This window comes from Heterocephalus glaber, unplaced genomic scaffold (assembly GCF_053883595.1).
Source record: "Heterocephalus glaber isolate CG9 unplaced genomic scaffold, H.glaber_assembly_v1.0 deba00000937, whole genome shotgun sequence".
Taxonomy (NCBI): domain Eukaryota; kingdom Metazoa; phylum Chordata; class Mammalia; order Rodentia; family Bathyergidae; genus Heterocephalus; species Heterocephalus glaber.
Window position 1 is genome coordinate 1,725,311 of NW_028258173.1, and position 23,031 is coordinate 1,748,341.

The 23,031-nt window shown below is 52.8% G+C and overlaps 1 protein-coding gene and 1 long non-coding RNA gene across 14 annotated transcripts in view; one reads left to right on the forward strand and one right to left on the reverse strand.

Annotated features, from left to right (window-relative positions):
• Nucleotides 1–4,301, reverse strand: part of Baiap2 (BAR/IMD domain containing adaptor protein 2) — a 66,351-nt gene extending 62,050 nt beyond the window's left edge. For 8 of the 11 annotated variants that reach the window (XM_021241136.2, XM_004860909.4, XM_013078123.3 and 5 more), the window contains exon 1: nt 4,117–4,301. In XM_021241136.2, coding sequence (XP_021096795.1) covers nt 4,117–4,170 — 54 coding nt within the window. In that variant the 5' untranslated portion in view covers nt 4,171–4,301. The remainder of the gene's footprint in view (nt 1–4,116) is intronic. The other 3 variants (XM_087208320.1, XM_087208319.1, XM_087208318.1) reach the window with 2 other exon arrangements.
• Nucleotides 4,302–4,666: 365 nt separating this feature from the next.
• Nucleotides 4,667–22,763, forward strand: LOC110345073 (uncharacterized). Of its 3 annotated transcripts, XR_015450186.1 has the most exons (4): nt 4,725–4,859; nt 5,294–10,045; nt 10,850–11,439; nt 11,996–22,763. It is a non-coding gene; the product is annotated as an uncharacterized LOC110345073 (long non-coding RNA). The 3 variants fall into 3 exon arrangements; XR_015450187.1 differs by having other exon boundaries at nt 4,667–4,790; nt 10,850–22,763; XR_002388115.2 differs by having other exon boundaries at nt 10,850–22,763.
• The last annotated feature ends 268 nt before the right edge of the window (nt 22,764–23,031 follow it).

A 23,031-nucleotide genomic window follows, 5' to 3' on the forward strand; every position in this document is an offset into this window, starting at 1 on the left:
GCAAGGAGCACACACAGCACTACGGCTGGTACCCTCCCCAGTGGAAGGGTGCCTGGGTGCCTGGTGTGCAGCCATCCAGTAGACACCTCCACTGCCAAGTCAGAGACCCCACTTCTTTACCTCTACATAGGCCGCACTACTTAAAAAGGGAGGACCACTGGATGTGCTGGTCCACACCTGTGATCCCAGTACTCTGGGGGGCTGAGGCAGGAGGATTGCAAGTTTGAGCCTAGCCCAGGCAATGTGGCAACTTAGGAAGCCCCTGTCTCATGATAAGGTTTAAAAAGGGCTGGGGATTTAGCAAAGGACTAAGACCCTGGATTAAATCCCCAGTATGGCAAATAATAAAAACACATTAAATTGGACCAGGATTTAGCTCAGTGGCACTGTGCCTGCCTCACAAGCACAAGGTCCTGAATTCGATCCTTGGTACCAAAAAAAAAAAGGGGGGGGGGATCACATTAAATTAAAAAGGGGAAGGGCCAAGGATTTAGCTCAGTGGCACCACGCCTGCCTCGCAGGTGCAAGGTTCTGAGTTCAATCCCTGGTACCAAAAAAATAAGTGGGATGGGGGAGAGGATTTAGCTCAGTGGTTTCACCACCCGTTGCACAAAGGCAAGGACCCAAGTTCAATTCCCATACCAAAAACAAAACAAAACAAAACCAAAAGCAGGGGGAAGAAAGAGTCTCACTGTGGTTCATGGTCAGTAGAAGGGTTCTGGGCTCCCCATATTTCTCACAAATCCTGGAAACAACCACCTTGAGAAGTAGGTGGGATGTGACAGGGACAAGTGGCGGCAGGTGCCCAGTGCCCGCTGCCCACACTCTGCTATCCCTGACCCTTTACACCAGAGGTGGCAAACCCAACTGGCTCCAGGAACCCTCTGGCATCTGCCACCTTCACAGGACAGCTGCACCAAGGCCAGGCCAACTTCCAACAGCTGCATGGTGAGGAAGATAACCAGATGGCTTCTGGTGCCCACCTGACTGCATTGCTCAAGGCCCAAGGCCCTGGGACCACAACACCATAGGGCCTTGCTGCTGCTAGGGTGCTTTCCCACCTTGCTGCATCAACAGGTGCCACTAACGCTATTGCTAAAGAAGGTGCTGAAGCTGCCACCCTCGAGTGTCATAGGTCATCTGGGAGCCAGAGCTGGCTCCTCATTCTCCTGGGATACAAGACTACGACCACCAGAAGCCATGGCCATCTGCTCAAGAAGCCCCCTTCTCCATGCAGGGGCACTTGGAGGACAGTGCAGAGGGTCCTTCGGTTTCAGGCTGCTTTAATTCTGAGTTCGCAGCAGACCCTAACCCCAGCACTCTGTCCCTGGATTCCAGGGGCTGCCTCGTCTTCCTCTCCTCACTGTCCTCCCTGGCAAAGCCTGAGGGGCCAAGGGTGATTTCCCAGGGGATATCAGGAAGCTGTCCTATTCCCCCCCCCTTCATCTTTCATGAAATTCCCCGAGGACACAGCTCCCAAGGGAACTGAGCCACCAGGAAAGAGGTCAAAGTCTGTGTTACGGATTCTTCCAGGAGGAAAATCAAAACTGTACATTTTATTCTTGAATTTTTAATCAGCAGGGCCAAGGACAAGCATCCTTCTTTGCCAAGGCAAACACCATTCAGAACTGCAGTTGAGGCAATGCAAGGGCCAAAGCAAACAGCTGAGCCGCACCACCGGGTGACACTGAGCAGGGCTACATCCCAACCTTTCCAACAGGCGATGCCAGCACTTCTGCAAGTGCCAACCCAGGCAAAGGAGCAGCCCATAGCAGGGAGCCATAGGCGGTGTGGTCCCGAGAGAGGACAGAGCACAGCGGTACCTGGACCGGCTGGACCGGCCCAGATCTGCACACAGATGACTTCGGCTATCTCTTGACTGTGCCTCTGGGTTTCTGTCTGGCCAACGTGCCAAGCTGCCCAACCCGTATGGCACTGCCACAGTGCTGTGAGCTTTCCAGTGACAACACACAAAGTACAGGACTCAAAGACTCAACAGTCAGGGCCCCAGAGGACAGCACAAACCCCCTACCTTCTAATCAAACAGCCTTGTAGAGTAGAGCCTGTCCCTAGGGCAGGAGGAGCCCCAGAGTAGAAGAGCCCTTCAGACACCTACAGCCTGTTTGTGTCCAACCCTGAAAGCAATCCTATCAAGATCTCATCTGGAGGACTGGGGATATAGCTCAGTGGCACCGCGCCTGCCTGGCAAGCACAAGGACCTGAGTTCGATCTCCAGTACTGAAAGGGGGGGTGGGCTCTCATCTGCACACCTTCCACAGGCCCAGCAAGTACAAAACACAGAATCCATGTGTTTAGTGTAAGCCTCAAACCTGCCATACTTGGGCCAGAGGGACGAAAAGCGCCCGTGTGCCCTGATCTGGACAGTGTTTCTGCCACCACAATGAGCCTCCCTTCAGCCACCCAGGTCGATGACAGCTGCGTCTGGGTGAAGCTGCAGCGCTGAAACTGCAGGCTGACGTCCGGAGATGTTATTAAGGGTGCCCTCGGAGTTCCCTGGAGCAAAGCCGCTCCACACACCCCTCACGGTCTTCACTGTGAAAGTTCCTGTTTAATGGTTTCAATTTTTCAATTCAGAAGCAGGAAAACTGTGGGGGGGGGGGGACTGTGACCAACACTTCTCTTCCAACCTCCACAATAACGAGCAAACTGTAATGGAACTAATGACTAATGATTTAATAAACCTCCCTCCCTTGACAGCATGTGCTTCCACGGAGCAACAAAGCCAGCAACGTACACATACGCCACAGATTCCCCACAATTCTGAACATAAAACCCTTTTAAAGGCTGTTCCAAATCCTGTTTACCAGCAGCTCCAACATGGCTTCAGAGCTGCCTTAGCACCCCCATCCGCCTTCGGGATTCCTCCAGACCCACTAGCCGCAACTTCAAAGCCTGATTAAAAGCTGTGTTAAAGTATAATCTGCTCTCTGGACTCCAGCTGAAACCAAAGGGGCCACCCCAGAAGCTTCCATCTGGCCGTCGGCAGCCTGGGCGAGCCAGTTAAGAGATCTCGGGCCACGGGCTAAAAGGCACAGCCATGGCTGGTTAACACAATTAGAAACTGTTGCTCCGAGAACGGGTCGGGTCGCAATCCCATTCAGCTGCCGTGAACCAGCAACTCCATATGAAAACCAGCTGCTCTAATCGCCAGCCTTTCACTTAACCTTCAGACACAGTTGTGAAAGAAAGCATATCTTTGTAGAAGGACGCCATGGACCGGCCAGGGCAGGGATTTGTCTCTTGAGAAAATGCCCCAGGGAGCTGCAGCCCGCCTGGTGCCATCCGGAGCAGGGCTGTGTGGCTGGGGGTGGGGGCCTGGACTGAGGGAATGGAAGCTGAAGAACAAAAACCCCGGGGCCTGTCCATCTGCACACAGGCACAAACGCGCCCGGGAGGGGGTGGAGAGTCGGCTTCCAGGGGCTCTGCGGTTGTTACATGGGAAACTGTCATTTCACAGATGAGGACGTGAATGCGACTCCTAACACATATCTGAAGCCAAGGCAGGCGCGTCAGCCTCCTACACAATTGGTCTTCTCCCTCCGCGGTTACATAAGATGATGGATTATCTGTCCACCCATCCAACCTGCCCGCGCTCGACCTCCCACCTTGGGCCACGTCCTCTAACGCGGGGAGTTGTAGAAAGGGAAAGCCTGCTAAGAAAGTGCCCAAGGGCTGGCGTGACCGCGAGTGGAAGAGCCCCACGACTCCAACCGGGCACAGGGTGACGGGCGACGGCGGCCTGCCGCCCCCACGAAGCCCCTCAGCTCGCTCCACTCAGCTCTCCCCAGGCTTGGAAGGGACCCGAGGGCTCTCGGACCGGGCGCGGCTCCGTTCCCCAGACGCCCAGCGGGCGCGCAGAGGGGCGCGCGGCGGCCGAGCAGCGCCGTCGGGGTGGGGGCGCCCGCCATAACTGGGCCGCGACGGGCGGAGGGGGCTCGGGCGGGCGCGGCCACCTGTGACTGGCCAGCACCAGGCTCACCACGCCCGCGCCCAGAGGCCGGGCAGGAAGATCCTGGAGGGCTCGGGCCACTGGGCTCCAGGCCGCCCGGTCGGGACCGAGCCTGGAGGCGGACTCTGCCAGGCGCTGGGGCTCACCTTGTAGACATTTTCCGTGAGCCGGTGCATCTCCTCTGAGCGTGACAGGGACATGGTCTTGGGTCCGGGCTGCACCACAGACCAGAGCGGGGAAACGGGCGGCGGAGGCGGCAGCTGCACGGGGAAGTAAAGTGGCGCGTACCCAAACCACAGAGCACAGTTCCCGGCGGCAGCCGACTTTATAAGTCGCGGTCGGCCCCGCCTCTCCCAGGCCCCTCCCCTCTCCCCGCCCCCGCCGCACCCAGATCACCGCCCCCGGCCGCCCGCCCCCGCCCAGCCTCGCGGATGCTAGGCAACCGCCAGGCCCGCTACAGCACCGCCTTTTCCATTGGTAAGTTCCGGGGGCGCGGGCGGAGGGCGGGCTCAGGGGCGTGGCCCGAAGGTCAGCTCCCGGCGGCGATTGACCGGCGGCGCCGTCGATCCGGGGAAGCAGGCGGAGGCGCGGCGTGGGCTGGGGCCCCGGAGCAGCCTGAGGGGGCCCGGCGACAGCCGGGCTGGGGGCGGGGAGCGGGGGCGGGGTGGCGCAGGAAGAAGGCGCAGAAGGTGGGGGGAGGCGCGCGGAGGCGGCACTCCGTGGGGCAGTGGCCCGGCGGCCGACCCGCTGGGGTCTCGGCCTGGCGCTGCGGGGGTCTGGTCGTGAGGCCAGGAAGGCGGAGGGGCAAGTTAGTCCGCAGGTTGGTCCTCGAGGCGGGCGGCTACCCGGCGGGCCTTCGGGGAGCCAGGAGAACCGCGACTGGGACCGGGTAGGGTGGGCCCTCGGGCGGCAGCGGGAGATGGGCAGGCGGGCGGGGGGCCTTGGGCCTAGGATTCTGGTGGGAAAGAGGGCTCTGGGAGGATCTGGAGAGTGGAGGTTGAGCGCAGCATTCTTCCGCGAGGACTGGGGGACCTGGGGAGGGAGACGGGGGACGGGAGGCGAAGCGCCCCGTGGGGACAGGGAGGGGGTCCCTGGCGGGGAGGTGGAGGAGCGCGAGCCCAGCCGGGTGTTTTAGGGAAGGTCCTTAGAAGCTCTGCCGAGGAGGCTGGCGCCCCGGGTTCCAGTACAGTACCACTGGGGAGATATTTACATAAATTAGACGAACACAGAGGAATGATTTGCTTTACGTTGTAAAACACCAGATCTGAATGTTTTCATGTGATTAAACCTGACACTCTCCGCCTGCATCCCGTTCCTGGACAGGCGGCCACTCGTTCATTCCTTCAACAAGAACAGGCTTCCAGAGGACACAGATCCACAGGGGGGCTGTCAGAGCCCCAGACAGGCAGCCGGAAGCTCAGGCAGGTCCCGTCCTCCACGCGGCTGCATGTGGATGAGGGGAAAAGGAAGTGGGGTCCGGGAAGCCGCCTCTGCCTGGCTTCCCTTCCTTCAGCTTCGGACACTGGCCTTCTCCTGTTCTTCACTGCCTCCAGTGTCTTGAGGTACACCGCTGTGCATTTCTCTTCTGTGATTCTTTTGGTTGCAAGTGACAGCCAGTTCTGTCTGGCTCTCACAAATGAGAGAATTTATTGACTCAGGAGACTAATAAGTCTCAAGCTCTTCTTTTCCCCTGTTCCATTTGCCTGGGCCAGTGCCCACTCCACTGGACCACTTACCATCCTGGCCCTCGGACTGGTCCTTCTGACCTGAGCCAACCTGGAGCTGGTGGGCACAGAGGTGCAACTTTTTGCCTGCCTAGCAGCAAAGACAAGAGGCCTCCTCTCTGGGATAGGGAAATTAGCCTGTGGAGAATTCATCTCCAGGTCTTGGTTCAACTCCCTGCAGCCTCCAGACAAGAGAGGGCAGGGGAGCCCCTCCAAAATAGTTTCCCTGGTCCAGGCCTGTTCCACCAAGTTTCCCACAGACTTTACCGGATCGCCTTACCCGTGATTACCCTGGGAGTGTTCCAGGGGGCACACTCACCTGTGGTGACCTGAGAGACTCAGAGCCCAGGCTGCCTTCCAGCAGCCTCTGGGCTGGGCCTGCCTCTCCACCTGGCAGCTGGGCAGGAGGCCGGAACAGAAGGCTGCAGAGAGAAGAGGCCCATCAGAACACCCGCCTTCCTGAAAATGAACACGCATCCCACATGGCACCTAACACTGAGAAAAGACACTGTGGCTGGTGGCAGGTCTGGGCAGGATTGCCTAGGAATGGGGGACGAGGGAGAGCCCATGAGGCCTGCCTGCTCCTGCCTTGCACCTCCAGGGACAAGTTCCTGCCTTTTCAGCTCATGGAAGGAAGTCCTAGCCCCAGGGGAGACTTCACCAGCCACCACTGAGGCCTTTCCGACTTAGGTAGCAGCCCCTTTTAATAGTGTGTGTGTGAGCCAGATGTCATGGCGCACGCCTGTGATCCCAGCACTCGGGAGGATGAGGCAGGAGGATTACCGTGAGTTTGGGGCAAGCCTGGGCTATATAGTGAGTTCAGGGCCAGCCTGGACTACAAAGGGAGACCCTGCCTCAAGAAAACAAATGACAAAAAAAATAGTGTGGGGGGATGGGTACCAAGGGTAGGCACTCAGGTCCTGGGAGTGGACAGGCAGGCTGCAGGGCTGAGTGTCCACAGACTGCCCGACACCGGCTTGAGGTGGCACCTTGAGGCTGCTCTGGCCAAAACCCTGTGAGTTTTGGAGAGATTCAAGCCCTTTGCAGACTCTATCTTGTTCCTGCCTCTCTGGCTCTGTTAGACTGGGCAGTGGGGTTGACTGGGCTCTCCCCACACCCCTCTCCTGCAAGACTGCCAGCCGCCACGCCCTTCCAGACCCTCTGCCTCTCCCCAGATTAGCGTCCTGTTCTTCAGGCTCTGTGGTGGGGACAGGGGCGGAGTTCACAGTCCAGGTTCCCGGGTGGGGCTTGGAGGTGGTTTCTGCAAATGAGCAGCTCCTCTCGGGAATCACCCAGCACAGAGACAGACGGGAACCCATACGCTCAGCTTTCGATCTGTCTTATGACTGTCCTTCCTTGGCTGGCATGGTGTTAGCAAGGGGGACTGTAGCCATGGAGATCTGTGGCCCCCAGCTCTGAACCTGAGAGTCCACTGCCCCTTGTTCCAGCCTCGGACCCTACACACACAGAGTGGTGAGCTGGGGGCAGAGGCAGGAATGACCTCATACCTAGACCTGACCCCCGAGCTCCGATGCTGACCCCAGGTCAGCAGCACTGGTGGGCAGCATGGGGGACAGGCTAGGGACGGGGAGCACCATCATGCAATGTCTCCAGCAGCTTATTTTTAGTTGTGTTATGTAAGTGGCTTCATCTCAACGTCACGTAGGAAGGGGGGGGGTCTCAGATTTAATTACAGGATGACAGCCTTTGCCTTTGAAGCAAGCTGTTCTCCTGGCAAGGCAGGCACAAGGATTGTGAGTTTTTGCTCAACACGAGTCCATCCAGCAAAACTTTAACCTGTTTTCACCGCTCTCCCTGTCTCTCTGACCTCCTCACCTGGCTCTGGCTGAGCTGGCCTGAGAGGGTGGCCCTTGGTCTGAGAACCCGGAACAGCCTGTTCCTGTCAAGGGAGCACTCTGCACCCCCTTCCTTGGCAGCTTCACTGTCTCTCCAAGGGAAGGAGCCACCCAGGCAGAGCTCCTCCTCCTTCTTTCCCCAGACCTGGACTGAAGCTCTTGTAATCATAACCAGAAAGTTCCGGAGCAGAAGAGAATGGAAGGCACAGGAGCCGGGTTCACTCAGGCTTCCGGGACAGTGTTGGGAGGGCCGGGTGTGTGCTCTCTGCTGTCCCTGGCCTTGCTGCCTGCTCCCTCCCAGCACTCCTGGTCCCTGGAAGGTAACTGTGCACACTGCATGGGACACTGCTCTCCTGGTTCCCGGAGAAGCTGAACAGCTCACTGCCTGCTTTATGCCCTGGGAGGGGAGCTACCCAGTTGGGAGTCCTGCTCCCTGCCTGCACAGGAGCCATCTTGGCCCCTTTGTCCAGTGTGTAGAGTAGGACCATGGTTCCATGGCAAGCTGTCACCTACAGGGGTGAGGAGAGGGTGAGATCTACTCTGCAGGGGTACAGGGGGGATGCAGCTTGGGAAGCAGGCTTGCGGGGAGAAGAAGGTTGGGGAGAGTTAGTTCTAGGAGCTTGTCACTCCCTCTCCTTTGTGGGCAAGATGGGGCTCCCATGGTTGCTGGGCAGGTTTCACAGACTCTCCGAGTGGCCATGAATGGAGGTTAGGGTTAGGCTGCAAAGCGATGTTGGGAGGAGCCAAGGCTCTCAGAGACCCTGGCCTGGTGAGTACTGAGCCCTCAATATGTTTTAGAGAGCGCTGCTGCTGTTAGGTTGGATGGGACATCTCCAGAGAGTGCCCAAGTGCTGCCCAGAAAGTCCCATTTGTTAGAGGCTGCCCTTTAAAAAGTGAGGGTGCCTGAGGCAGTGGAGCCCACTCCCTCCTTACCTGCGGGCTGTGTGTAAGCATTCTTCCGAGAGCACACTAAGGAAGGGGGAAAGAGCAGCTTCCTAGCCAGGAACCTCACCACCATCTGCTCGGTGGCAAGACCAACACCACTGAGAGGTCATGGAGACATCAGGCTCTGGATGCGATAGGACCTGTGGACGCTCTGCCTCTGATCTTCCTCTCCAAACCCATCTGATGGTGAGAGAAACATCACAACTGTCAAGGTCATCAAAGACAAAAGAAGTCTGAGAAACTGCAGCCAAGAGGAGACAGGACAACTGAAGGTCACATGGGAGCTTGTGTGGGACCCTGGACAGGACACTGGAGAAGTCTGAATAAACTTGTCTTAGTGATAATGTGTAGGCATTGGCTTAACCACAGCAGATGTGCCACAGCCCTCTAGGGGTGTGTGAATTCTTACAGGCATATTTAGGGAAACCTAAAACTATTTTGGGATTAACTTCATTAAAGGGGGCAGTGGTCTTGGCACAGGACTGTAGGGGCCTGAAGGTGAGTGCCGGTGTCCCACCCTGGAATCTGTGGGACCCTGCATCCCCTCTGCCCACTTCGGGATCTGAAGACGGAGCAGTGGCCCCGGGGCTCAGTACAGCTGGTCAGGGAGCACATTGGAGGCCGGAACTCCGAAGAGGGACCAGTCTATGAGCTGGTACAGTGCACGCTGTGACCGTGGCCGCACTGCCCACGAAAGCCAAGGTCGCAGTGTGGAGGTCCAGCTGGTGGCTGGCCGCCTAGACTGCGTCTGGGGTTCACTACCCTTGACCTCCTCTGCTTCAAGGGCTTTCTTTTCGCCGGCCATAGATGGGGCAGATGGGCCCCTGACAGCCTGCGATGTCCCATGCTGCCTGTCCCTCGGGCACCTGGAGTGTGAGTGCGGAGGAGGGTCCCCACCTGGCCCCTTCCTGCTGTGATCCAGCTTCCACTGTTTTTTTTTTTTTTTTTGGTACCGGGGATCGAACTCGGATCCTTGCGCTTGCGCAGCAGGCGTCAAAACCACTGAGCTTGAAACCACTGAGCTAAATCCCCGGCCCCCAGCCTCCACTCTTAAAGGCAGCCTAGAAAGTTCCAGCCCCAGCCCCCCACCCAGGCCCAGCACAGAGGAATGAGGGCCCTTCTGCTGAGCATTGAGGGGACAGGAGCTGTGGCCTTCCTCTGTAGGGTGAGGTTTGGAAAGAGGTTCCCCAGCAACTGGCCCTCTTATGTAATCTGCACCTTGAGTCGGCGGCGTGACTCCAGTCCCCGTGGGAGGCAGCATGAGGGTGCGTGCAGGGGTGAGAGCGGGCCTCGACGTCTCCTCGGGCGCCTCTCCTCCTCTCCCACATCTCAGCGTCATCCTGTCTGCCAGCTCGGTCACCCACTTGCCTATCAGAATACATTAACTGACAATGCAGACTTAAATAACTCGGGCAGGTGACAGGCCTGCTGGGAGCCCACTGCACCCACCGGGCCCTGCTGTGGGGTCGGGTAAGATGGGAGGACCTGGGTCCGGAGAAAGGATTCCGGTGCCCAAGGATCGGGGCACTGCCTGCTTCAGCCCCAGGCAGGTGGGTGGGGAGAGTGCGGGGCAGGGTTAGGTGCGCTGGGCACCTCTGGCCAGGCTGAGTTTGGGGTGGGGGATATGGGTGGGTGCCCATGGTATGGTACCATCCTGCCTGGCCCGCAAGGGAAGCCTTGTATGGGTGCAGAGACTTGCGGTGGGAGGGCTCAGTGATGGGGTGGGCGGAAGTCCAGATGGCGTCAGCGCTGCACACCACAGGACTTTTGAAGGGCGAGGGCACAGAGAGCAGCCGCTACCCAGGAGCAGCTCAGGGCTGTTGTGTGCACCCGCTGCTCCTGGGGCCCGGGGAGGGGCGTGGGCTCTGTGGTCACTCAGCCCCTTCCCTCCCCACAAAGACAGAAGACAAACTTTGCATCACGCTCAGTAAGATAACTCATTTACCCCCGAACAGGAAAGCGTATCCTTGTTTTCTTACCTCTCTACCCTTACCCTGACTTGAATTGCCTTAAAAGTAATGTGCAAGGTGTTTTGGGACGCGGGTGGAGGGAGCTTGTTCGGAATCTGAAGTTGGGGGACGCCCCGGAAGTGGCCTGTGTGTCCCCGGGGACCCTGCACTCCGGAGACGGCAGCGTTGTGCCTGGCATCCCCACTCTGCCTGCGGAGTCAGAAGCCCAGACGTTGACGTTCGGCTTCGCAGATGGCTTCCCTGCCCAGGGCTGGCTGGCTGATTCTAATTTCAGCTGCTGGAGGCTCCGGGCGCTCACTCTCTTTTTTTAATTCTACGTTTATTTAAAGCCAGATTTTTGAAATGTTGTCTTCAGCCCTGAAATCTGACTTTTTCTTCTTGCAGATCTCCAAACCCCACCTGGAGCTCCCCCCCCCCCCACCGGAGGGGGTAGAGGAACTTTGCCCCACTGTACGACACCATGTGATGAACCTTTGGAGGACTGGCAGGGTCCCCTTCCAGCAGTCCCAGCCCCTCAGCACAGAGTGCAGAGCTTGCTAGTGCACGTCCTGTGTTTCCAGATACAGAAGGAGACGCTGGGGGCAGCTCCCGTTGGGGGAGGAGCATAGTCACCTGGTGCTGATGGTCCGAATGGGAATGGGAAGGGCTGCCCTGGGGCCATCCTGAGTTTCCCCGCCACCGTCATCCTGCTCCAGGGCCTAATGTGGTCCAGGTGCGTACCCCTGGAGGTGGATTGACGACAGCTGCTTACTGGGCTGAGTCCCCTGTCTTGTTACAGCCTCAGGGCTCAACATTCCCCTCATCCACTGAGCCACGCCAGTTTCTCCTTGCTCACCCTCACTGGGAAATCCAGGACACCAAAGAGGAATTGGGTTCAAACCTAGTATAGGACCAGCATTCAGCGTTCTGGAGCATTGACCTGACCCTGGTTCTACAGGAAAACACCGCTGGTCACCCAGTGTTTATTACTCAAGGTCAGACTCGGGCCATGGGGACTCTGTCTCTTGCATGAAAGGGGGATGTCTTAGGGAATTGGACAGGGGAGAGGCAAACCAGCTGGCAGGAATTTGGGTGGGGGGATGTGGGGGGAGGACACCTCAGGAGGAAAGAGTGTGTTCACCTGACTGGGAATGAAGGCAGCAAGGGCCGGAGGGCTCACTGTGGAACTGTGAGGTCACCCGAGGGCCTCAGAGCTGCCCTGAGGGCTGGGGCTGGGGCCTACAGAGTGGGCACAGCTGGGGCAGTGGCCTGAGGACTGCCTGAGATGTTGGCCAAGTCCCCGCACAGCTGCTCTGCCAGTTTCCAGCCAAACTAATGCGAGAGCTACAGAGGCCCGAAGGGGGTGGGTGCCATTTGGAGAGAGAGCAAAGCAGTTCTCCCCAAGCACTGCAGACTCCTGCCAGGGCTGCTATGCTCTTAAAAAGTGGGGAGTGTTGGGATGGTGTCCCTGGCACGTCTGGTCAGAAAGTAGTATGATTTCCAGAAAAACTATTGGAGTGTTAAGCTTTAGAATGTCATTTCTCCCAGCAGGCTTGTTTTCTCCCAAAGTTGGAAGACGGAGTTCTTTGTTGAGGTTCATGGAAAACTAGCTCTCTGCTAGCTGTCCAGATGAAAAGAATATTCCATCCCCTGGGGAAGGACAATTACTCTACACAGATTCGGGTGACATTTTACCCCCAGTACAGCCAGAGGTCGACTTGATGTGACTTTTGCGAATGTCGCCTCTCTGCCAGCAGAAGCCAGGATCCCAATATCTGGCAGCTCGCTCCCTGGAATCTGCTATTAATTCTCACCTAGATTTGGAGATTTTTCTTTGCAGCCTCGGGAGCCAACAGTCCTTTGTGCCGCCTCAGGACTCTTTTTCAGAGTCCAGAGGAGCTGGAGCTCCTGGATTCAATTGTAACTTCTTACCTTCTTTGGTTCCTAGAGTTCCATTTGGGGAAACTCTGTGCCCTGGATTCTCATCAAAAATGTGGACACTGAGACTGTGGCAGGGACTCAGAGTCTCTTTCAAGGGCAAGAGCCAGTGGTTCCTAGTTTCAGGCCAGGTTCCAGGGCTTCAGTTGGAGGGAACCCTGGGACAGGGGAGATGCTGGGAAGACTTGCCCTCGAGCTGCAGCCTGGGCACTCAGACTTAGGACCGATGTCTTTGGAGTTTGCAGTAGGCTTTGCCCCATGGCAGAAGTGGTCACAGCCTTGAAACCTTTTGGCTGGCAACAGACTGGGAACTCCTTCAATCTCTGCCACGGCCCCAAGGCCAGACTTGGGGGGGGTGTGAATTTGCCATCGGGAACTCACCACTGCCCCCTGGTGGACAGCCAGAGAAAGGAGCTATGGGATGCCCAGGGTGGGGCAAGTGTGGAGGGTGTGAGGCCTAGGGGACAGGGCGGGGGAACAGGCTCCTGGGTGGACAGTCGGCCGGTGGAGTGCAGGGCAGTGGTGGGTTTGTAGGGCAATGGGGAAAAATAAGTTCAACTTGCTGGATGTCAGACTTATGGAGTCTGTGTCCCCTGAATTTCAAAAAATGAATTCCAAGGGACAAAGAAGGTCAAGAGTAGGAAATGTTTATTGAGAAAGCTCCTGAGAGTCAGGGGGGTCCCAAAAGGGATTGCTGCCGAGGCTACTTTTCCAAGAATGTTTCAGAGAGCAAAATCACAAGGTGAGTACAACGTGGGTCAAGCTACACCCCACCGATAGGATTACAAGTATAGTCACTTAGCTGACACTACTGCAATAGAGAATGAGGCATGTAGCAAGGGTACATGGCTAGCATCATCAGTCTCAGGTTACCTATAACTTCTAACATAGAACGAAGGCATTTGGGGGAAGGGATGGGTCCAGATGTTCTGGTCACCCGCTGGTATGCCTATCTGGACTTCCTGGACCTGGTAGTGCTAATTACAGTGGAATCTCAAGTTACTGTTTATCCCTTAGGAGGCTCCCAAGCCAGGCCATTGCGTCTCCATCTTGAGGCCTGGCCTTCTTCAGATGCACCTTCAGCCAGTTTTGATGTGTTCTTATCTTATGGGCTGACGCCACCGAGGGCCTATCCCTGTCTGATGCCTAAGACCCTCCTGGAATCCTGGGCTCTGCTCCTGGGACGTGCAGGACCTGGGTGAAGTCACAGAGCTGGGAGCTGCAGAGCAAACTTGTGGGGATGTGGGATCGCCTAGAAGCTCAGCACTGCAGGAAATGTCTCACCATGGCACTCATTTTCCAGGGACCCTACGGCATCTGTTTTAAAATTGAGGTCAAAGTCATAGAATATAAAATTAACAATTTTTTAAAAAGAGGCATGAGAAAGGTTTGTTGGAGATACAGGACGCACTCAAGACTGGGGTGCGGGTGCCCAGAGAAATGTGGCGTGATACAGTAGGCAACTGCGGGTCTTTCACGTGTTTTGGGAGGCAGAAATCCGTGGAATTTGGTAATCTGTAGTCTCAGGCTTAGAGGGTGGGAGAGGGTGGGAGAGGGTGTCCCACCCTTAATGAGCTATTCCTGTGGAAATGCCAAAAGGGAGGTCCCTTTCTGGGTGAAAAAGGACCATTTGCAAGTAAAAGGGAAGGGACAGACCAGTTTGCAGCTGAAAGGGTGCTACCCAGGCTTGCTCTTTTGGGAGAAGGAAACAAAGTAAATACACTGGGCTTTTGTTCTGAAGATGCAGTTTTTCTTTAAAATACAATTTTTAAAGTTTAGATTTCCTAGAAATGGGGATTTAGCTCAGTGGCACCTCACAAGCGTAAGGTCCTGAGTTCGATCCTCAGTACTGGAAAATAAATTCAATTTCCTTGTCTCCTTTCTACCTAACTTTATTTCTTCTAACTCATGTCCCTCTGAGACTTCAGTCCCCCCTTTTTTTTTTGGTACCAGAGATTGAACTCAGGACCTTGTGCTTTCAAGGGTGGCACTGGAACCACTGAGCTAAATCCCCGGCCCACAGTCCCTTATCCTTAAGGGGTTGTAAAAGACCGATGGTCCATATTCAGTAACTGCTTCAGACTGAGGAGGGACGAAATTAACATTTAAAGCATTCAGTTCAGTCCAATTCATAACTTTGTGAAACTGCCACCTCTGCCTGAGACAGGTGAAAAGCACCTGGCTGTTTGTGCCCTGTACCTGCTGGAGGGGGTGTGGCTTGGCCTCCCCCTCACTTCCTATTCCTCCACTTGCCCCCAGTGGACTGGGACAGTTTGCTTCAGTGCTTCAGTCTCCTCCTTGGCTATGACACCATTATTCTCCACTCCAGCATGAGTGCAGCCACGCCCCAACTCCTGCACTTTGGTGGATTCTGTGGCTAAAGGGGTACCCTGCAGTGGGAAGGATCAGGAAGGGAGGGATCTGGGTTTTTATCCACATACCCAGCATGCACAGCAAGCTTCAGCCCCGCCCTTCACTGACACAGGCCGGCTGCTGCTAACTGAGCACTGCCCAGCCACATCTGGGGAGCCGCTTGTGCTGCAGTGGTCCTGTGACATATTTCTCAGATAGTGTGAGCTTCAAGAGTCCTATAGATCTACTCAGCATTTTTTTATCCTGAGTAGCATGGAGAGAGCAGTTATTTAAAGAAAAAAAACAAGAAACATTCAGAGCTGTTAGCACTGAAGAGCTCAGGCCAGCAGCAGAGACAGCACCTGGTTGAGTCGACCTATGGTGTCTGGCAAAGGCTGGCCTCAGAGCCTCAGGTGTGACAGCCAGAGAGTGACTGTGCCAACTATTGGCGTCCAGCATTACCTGGTGTCATCTGGTGACATCACGACGGCTAGCAGAGCTGCACTTTGCCAATGCACAGATTCCATCTGAATTGAAGGAATGAAGCCCAGGCTGACTGGCAACACGGTTCTAATCTCCATCACCCCACAGGGGACCCCACAGCTACCAGCTGTCATTCCAGCTCGCCTTTGTGGCAGTGCCTGCTTCAATGACTGGTTGAGATGGGGTGACAGGACATGTGGCTTTCTGTGTCTGGCTTTTTGTGAGATCATGTGGAAGGTTCATCCCAGTTGTGGCATGTGTTGTTCTCTCGTGTAGCTGAGTAGTGTGCTGCTGTGTGTGAGTGTGAAATTCCATGTGGGTTTTGGTTGATGGGTGTCTGGATAGACAACCTAGGGTGGGAACTGGTTCCTGTAGCATTCTGTGCATAAGCTTCCAAGGAACTGACCGGCTTCTACTGTGGCTCTACCATTTTACATCCCCGACAACAACAACAGCTGGACTGGCACGTATTTTCCTTTTAATCCTAGCCATTCTAGAGGGTATGGAGTAGAATCTCACTGTAGTTTTTTTTTTTTTTGTACCGGGGATTGAACTTGGGTCCTTGCGCTTGGGCAGCAGGCGGCGAAACCACCGAGCTAAATCCCCGGCCCTCTCACTGTAGTTTTGACTTGTACTTTCCTGGAGACAGACAGGAGTCTTTCCAGGTATGGCCCATTTTTCTTTCTTTCTTTCTTTTTTTTTGGTGGTGCTGGGGATTAAACCCAGGAGAAGTCTATCACTGAGCAACATTCCCAGCTCTTTTTACGTTGAGACAAGGTCTTTTTTTTTTTGGTACCAGGGATCAAACTTGGGTCCTTGCGCTTGCACAGCAGGCGGTGAAACCACTGAGCTAAATCCCTGGCCCGAGATAAGGTCTTGATAAACTGCTTAGGTTATTCTCAAGCTTTCAATCCTCATGCCTCAACCTCCTGAGTAGGCTGATAGGCATGTGCTCCCACTCCGCCCCCAACCCTGGAATACTTTTCTGTTTTTATTAGTACATGTTTGCAGTACATAATGATTACATTTATTGTGGGAGGTCTGTATATTTTACGTAACACATCTTCATTCTTGTCTCCTTCCCCTCTCATCTCTTCCCTCTTCCCTCCAATTCTTATGCCCCTTCCCATTTGAAAAAGCTCTTTCCATTATTTCTCCTATTCTTTTTAAAATTCCTTTTTCCCTCTCCCCATGTCTTTGTTTCCCTTCCCATTTGAAAAAGATCTCACTACTTCCTATTGTCTATCCTTTGTTTTGCTCTTTACTTACATTTAGTATTTCTCATATGAGAGAAACTGTGGGATATTTAAACTTGTGCGTATGATTTATTTCACTTCACATTGTGGTCTCAAGGTGCATTCATTTATCTACAAATGCCTTAAGTTTATCCTTCTTTATGGGAGAATAGTACTTCATTGTGTATAAATACCACACTTTCTTTATCTATTCATCTGTTGCTGCTTCTGAGATTTAGCTATTGTGAATTTTGCCACTGTAAGTATGTGTTTGCAGGTGTCACAGTAATAAAGTAACTTTAACTCTTTCAGAAAGATACCTAAAAAAGGAATAGCTGGGTTGAATGGAATTTCTATTTTTAGTGTTTTAGGGAATCTCCATAGAAGTTGTACTAGTTTACATTACCACCAACAATGTAGGAATGCCTCCTGCCCCTGCAGCCTCACCAGCATTGGTTATTATTTGATTTCTCTTTTTTTCTTGGTAGTGGGGATCGAACTCAGGTCCTTGCGCTTGCAAGGCAGGTGGTGAAACCACTGAGCTAAATCCCCAGCCATGTGATTTCTTGATGATAGCCATTCTTTCTGAAGTAAGATGGAACCTCAGTGTTGTTTCAATTGGCATTTCTCAAATGGCCAGTGATGTTGAACATTTCTTCATGTATTTATTGACCATCTGTACTGAGAAGTGTGTTCATTTCAGTTGCCTGTTTCTTAATTTGGCCTTTTATTTTGGGAGGGGTTTCTAATTTTGTTGAGTTCTTTATCTATTCTAGATGCTAGTCCTCTGTCCATGGAAAAGCCAGCAAAATTTTTCCCATTCTGTAGGTTGTCCTTTTACTCTGTTTTTGTTTTCTGTGCTGTGCAGAGCTATTTAATTTGACATGATCCCATTTGTTGACTCTCAGTATTATTTCTTGTGCCACTGGGGTTTTGTCAGAAAGTCCTTGCCTATGCCTTTGTCTTCAAGAGTTTTACCTAAGGGCTGGGGATTTAGCTCAGTGGTTTCGCCACCTCCTTTGCAAGCGCAAGGACCCAAGTTTGATCCCCGGTACCAAAATAAAAAATAAAAATAAAGCATTAAAAATAAAAAGAGTTTACCTAGTTTATTTTCCAGCAGATTGCTTCTGTTTTCAACATTTAGATCTTGATTCATTTTTATTTTAGCTTAGTACATGGTGAGAGAAATGGGGCTAGACTCAATTTTCTGCATGTGGACATCCAATTTTTCCAGCACCATTTATTAAAGAGGCTGTCTTTTCTGCAGTGTATGTTTTGGCCCCTTTGTCAGTGATCAAATAGTTGAATGTGTCTGGTGTTGTTTCTGCTTCCAATATTGATCCACATTTCTGTTGTTTTTTTTTTTTCAGTACCAGGGATCGAACTCTGGTCCTTGCGCTTGTGCAGCAGGCAGCGAAACCGCTGAGCTAAATCCCCCGCCCAACACATTTCTGTTTTTATCCATGCTGTTTTTATCATTTTAACTTTGTAATATAACTTCAAATCTGGGATTGTGATGCCACCTGCTTTGCTGTTGTTACCCAGGATTGCTTTTGCTGTTCTGGGTCTCTTCTGGTTCCATATGAATTTTTGGATTGTTTTCTCTAGATATGTGAGGAATGCTGTTGGTATTTTGGTTGGGATTGTGTTCAATCTGTGTATCAGTTTTGGAAGTATGACCATTTTGGGGTTTTTTTGTGTGTTTGTTTTTGTGTGTGTGTGTACCAGGGATTGAACTCGGGACCTTGTGCTTGCCAGGCAGGCATGGCGCCACTGAGCTACATCCCCAGCTCAAGTATGGCCATTTTGACTATACTGGTTCTGTCTTTCCAGAAACATGGGACATCTTTCCATTTTCTGATGTCCTCTTCAATCTCCTTTTTTAGAGTGATAAAATTTTCCTTTTTTTTTTTTTTTGGTACCAGGGATCGAACTCGGGATGTTGCGCTTGTGTGGCAGGCAGCGGAACCACTGAGCTAAATCCCTGGCCCTAGAGTGATACAATTTTCATTGTAGAGGTCTTTCACTTCCTTAGGTTAGTTCCTAAGTGTTTAATTTTTCTTGATGCTACTGTGAATGGCATTGTTTTCCTAATTTCTTTATCAGTGAGTTCATGATTAAGGTATAGAAATGTTATTGCTTGTGTGTGTTGATTTTATATCCTGCTACACTGCTGAATTTTGTTATTAATTCTAGGAGTCTTTTAGTGGAATGTTTTTGGGTCTTGTAAGTAGAGGATTATGTCATCTGCAAATAAAGACATTTTTACTTCTTCCTCTCCTATATGTATCCCTTTTCTTTCTCTTGCCTGATTGCTCTAGCTAATGTTTTGAGGACTATGTTAAGCAGAAGTGATGATAGTGGACACCCTTGTCTTGTTCCTGATTTTCGAGGGAAAGCTTTCAGTTTTTCCCCATTTGACAGGATGTTAATGGTAGGTTTGTCATAAATGGCTTTAATCAGACTGAGATGAGGTCCTTCTGTATCTATTTTCTTCAGGGTTTAATCATGAATGAACGTTGGATTTTGTCAAAGGCTTTTTCTGCATCTACTGAGATTGATCATGTAACTTTTGTCCTTGTTTCTATTTATGTGATGAATTACATTTATTGATTTGCATATGTTGAACCATTCTTGCATCCCTGGGATGAAGCCTGCTGGGTCATGATGTATGATCTTCTTGATGATTCATTGCATTCTGTCTACGAGTATCTTATTGAGGATTTTTGCATTTATGTTCATTAAGGTGATTAGCCTGTAGTTCTCTTTTTTGGTTGGATCCTTGTCTGGTTTTGGAATCAGGGTAATGCTAACTTCCAGGAGTGACTTTGGGAGTACTCCGTCCTTTTTGATTTCATGTGGGGGCATTGGCCAGAGGTATGTACGAGATAGATATGCAGAGGTGAGGGACTTTTGGAGCCACATACCCAAAACCTCCCAGAATGCACGGTTAGAGACTAAAGGATAGTCTACAGAGCCACAAGTCCAAGTAAGATCAAATACATTGCCTTAAGGCTCTGGCCCTCATCCTCCCCATACTCCAATCTATTGTTAGATTGGCCCTAAGGTCAGTCACGTAACAGACCACCCTGAACTTACCCTGTCCTTCCCGTCCCCTACATGAATCCCTACACCGATATCCTTCCTTTGTCCTGTATCCTTGCTTCCTGGTTCTATCAATAAAAAGCCATAGAAGCTTCAGTTTGGGATTCTTTATGAGACTCTCATGCTGAAAGGTCTCAGTTAAGACCAGGCCCTCTGGGCCCTCTTGGAGTTTGAATTGGATATTGACTCTGAGTAATCTCTCATCCTTTGCGCTGTGCCATGGTCATAAACTGCAACAATTTCATTAGAGTGTGAGGAATATTGGCAATAAATCTTCCCTGAAGTTCTTGTGAATCCATTAGGACCTGGGCTTTTCTTTGTTCATAGGTTGTTTCTTTCCTGTTTCAATTTCATTGCCTGTTATTGGATTATTCAGGATTTTTAAGTCTTCTTGGTTCAGTTTTGGTAATTCATATGTATCTAGGAATCTCTCCATTTCTTCTGAGTTCTCTTATTTATTGGCATATGAATGTGAAGTAGCTGGTAACAGTATTCTGGAGTTCAGTGGTGTCTTGGTGTCTGTTGTGATTTCACCTTTTTCATTTCTAATTGCATTGATTTGTGTCTTTTCTTTCCTTTTTTGGGTAAGATTGGCTAAGGGTTTGTCTAGTTTGTTTATTCTTTCAAAGAACCAGCTCTTCAATTCATTGAGTCTTTGTATTTTTTTTTTTTTAGTCTCCATTTCATTGATTTCTGGTCTGATCTTTATAATTTCCTTCTTTGTACTAGTTCTGGATTTGGGTTGCTCTTGTTTCTCTATGGCCTTGAGGTACATCATTAGGATATTTATTTGGGGTTTCTCTGTTTTTTTGATGTGGGCATTCACTGCTATAAACTTCCCTCTTATCTTCTTCCATTGTGTCCCTTAATTTCTGATACCTTGTACTGGTATTATCATTTAATTCTAGGAACTATCTTATTTCTTTCTTAATTTCTTCTGTGACCCATTGATTATTCAATAGTGTGTTGCTTAATTTCCACGTGTTTGCATAATTTGTTTTGTTTTGTTATATCCCATCCTTTTTTTTTTTTTTTGGTATGGGGGATTGAACTTGGGTCCTTGCGCTTGCGCAGCAGGTGGCGAAACCACTGAGCTAAATCCCCGACCCCATATCCCATCCTTTTAAAGGAGCCAGAATTCAACCTGATGTGGTGGTGCACAGCTGTCATTCCAGTACTCAGAAGGCTGAGACAGGGGGATGGGAAATTTGAGGACAGCCTGGGAGTTTAGCGAGACCCTGCCTCAAAAAGATGAGGGAGGGGCCGGGGATTTAGCTCAGTGGTTCTGACCCCTGCTTTGCAAGTGCAACGTCCCAAGTTCAATCCTCGGTACAAAAAAAAAAAAAAGATGGGGGAGTGCTGAGGTCATAGCTCAGTGACACAGTGGTTGCCTCACAAACACAGGCCCTGGGGGGATCCCTAGTACTGAAAAAAAAGACTAAGCCGTCAGACTTTCAGTGCCTTCATTCTGGGGTCCATCTGGGAAGGGCTGGATGACGTCCTGGAGTCATCCAGCTCACACCCAGCCTCCTCATGGGCTTCTGGGCCCAAACCTCAGCTCTTCCAGCTGCCAGTCCCCATCCACTCGGAGTTTCAGAAGCAGCAAGGATGACCAGGACCATCTGTGCTGAGGGCTCCTGCCTGCCTTGATGCCCATGGCCATGCTGGGGGTTCAAGAGGGTGGGGTGTGAACAAGCTGTTGGCCCCACGGGGTCAGACACAGGACACGCCGTGGACCTGGATGCATGAGCAGAGTGCAGTCCCCACCTGCCAGCTGCAGATACCCAGTGGAGTGGCCAGCATGGCCGTGGCAGGCAGCTCATCTAGGCGCGGTGTGACTCCCTGCCACTGAAGCCATCCACAGGAGAGCAGGGCTCTCTGCACACCAGCCCTGTGGTGCTGGAAAGGGAAACAGAGGCCAGAGTGGGCAGGGACTTCCCCAGGCCACATGCCCGGCAGGCTCCTCTGGTCTCTTCCTGGGAGGAGCCAACTGCACCATGAGGCCCAGCAGGTGAGACCCTGGGACTTCAGCAGACTCAGGAATTGGTGAGAGAGCACTGGGGCTGACCAGGGTTCCCGGGAAGGTGGATGCAGAAGCCCTCACAGTCCTGGCCAGAGGATGAGCTGGTTCCACTCAAGGGCACCAGTGTGGCCTGCCACTGGCCGTAGTGTTGCTGCTGTCCCCGGGTCCCCAGGCTCACAGGAGCTGTACCCTGTGGAACCGAGCGATGGTGGCTGCCCATCCTCCTGAGGCTGTTGGTCAAAAGGACCTGTGCTAAGTTGCGACACCCCTCCACCCAGGAAGGTGCAGGCGGGTCGGCTAAGAACAGTTACCTCCTCGGGGGAGCACAAGAAGTGTGCGTCAGGGCAGAGCATGTGACGTGTGCAGGGCTTACTGCAGTCTGGGTGCAGGGCCAGGGCCACGCCCAGCTCCTGAGGCTGCTCTGTGGTGACCCCAGCTCTGGCACAGGGAAACTGAGGCCTAAGGAAAGAACTGGAGCCAGGGGCCCGGTGGAGGGATGGGCACATCAAGCGGGGCTGGGGGCTGGGAGCAGGGTCTCAGCATCTGAACAGCGCCCTCTCTCCGGTGTGTGGACTCAGCCCCGAGGCCCGCGCTTGCACCTCTTACTCAGTCCTCTCAGCTGTGCCCCAGCTGTGGCTCTGATCGCTGAGCCCACAGTCCCCGCCAGGACCTCCCAAGTCGTAGTCCTGCGTCCTCATCCTCGCCCTTGCCTCCATAAGTCCACCACTGCCAGCGGGAACCTGGGCGCGCCCTTTCTCAGTCAGCCTGCGAATTCTCCCTCCAGCCTCCTCTTCACTCCACACTCACCAGCCCTTTCCAGAGGCGCCGGTCCAGCCCCGCCCCGCTGCAACTCTACAGTGCACCCACAGCAACGCAAGGCTTGTGCGGGGCGGCCTGCACTAGGGGCCCTCCCTGAGCTCCAGACAGCCTGGCCCAGCTGGGCAAGAGCGGTGACTGACTGGGTGATGCTGAGCTGCCTCCTCAGCACCGATTTGGACTTTGGGCACCTGTGTGACTGACCTTGTCACCTTGTCAACCTGAGTAACAGAGATAAGAGTCTCCAAATAATGGGAGTTTTTTTGTTTTGTGGATCTTGCTGTGTAACCAGGCTGGCCTTGAACTCCTGGTGATCCTCCCGCCTCAGCTTCTCCAGTGCTGGGATTATTATAGGCATGTGCCACCATGCATGACTAATGGTTTTCATTTGGAAAGAGGAGGGGCTGGGATGAGAACACATATGCTAGAGTAACTATGATGTTTCAAAGGGGTTGAGAAAGGGGGAGGGGTTTTGTTTTTTTTGAGACAGGGTCTCACTATGTAGTTCTTGAACTCAATTATGTTGGTCTTGAACTCACTGTGTAGCCCAGGCTGACCCTGAACTCATGGTGATCCTCCTGCCTCAGCCTCCAGAGTCCTGGGATCACAAGCATGGCCACCACACCCGGTGAGGT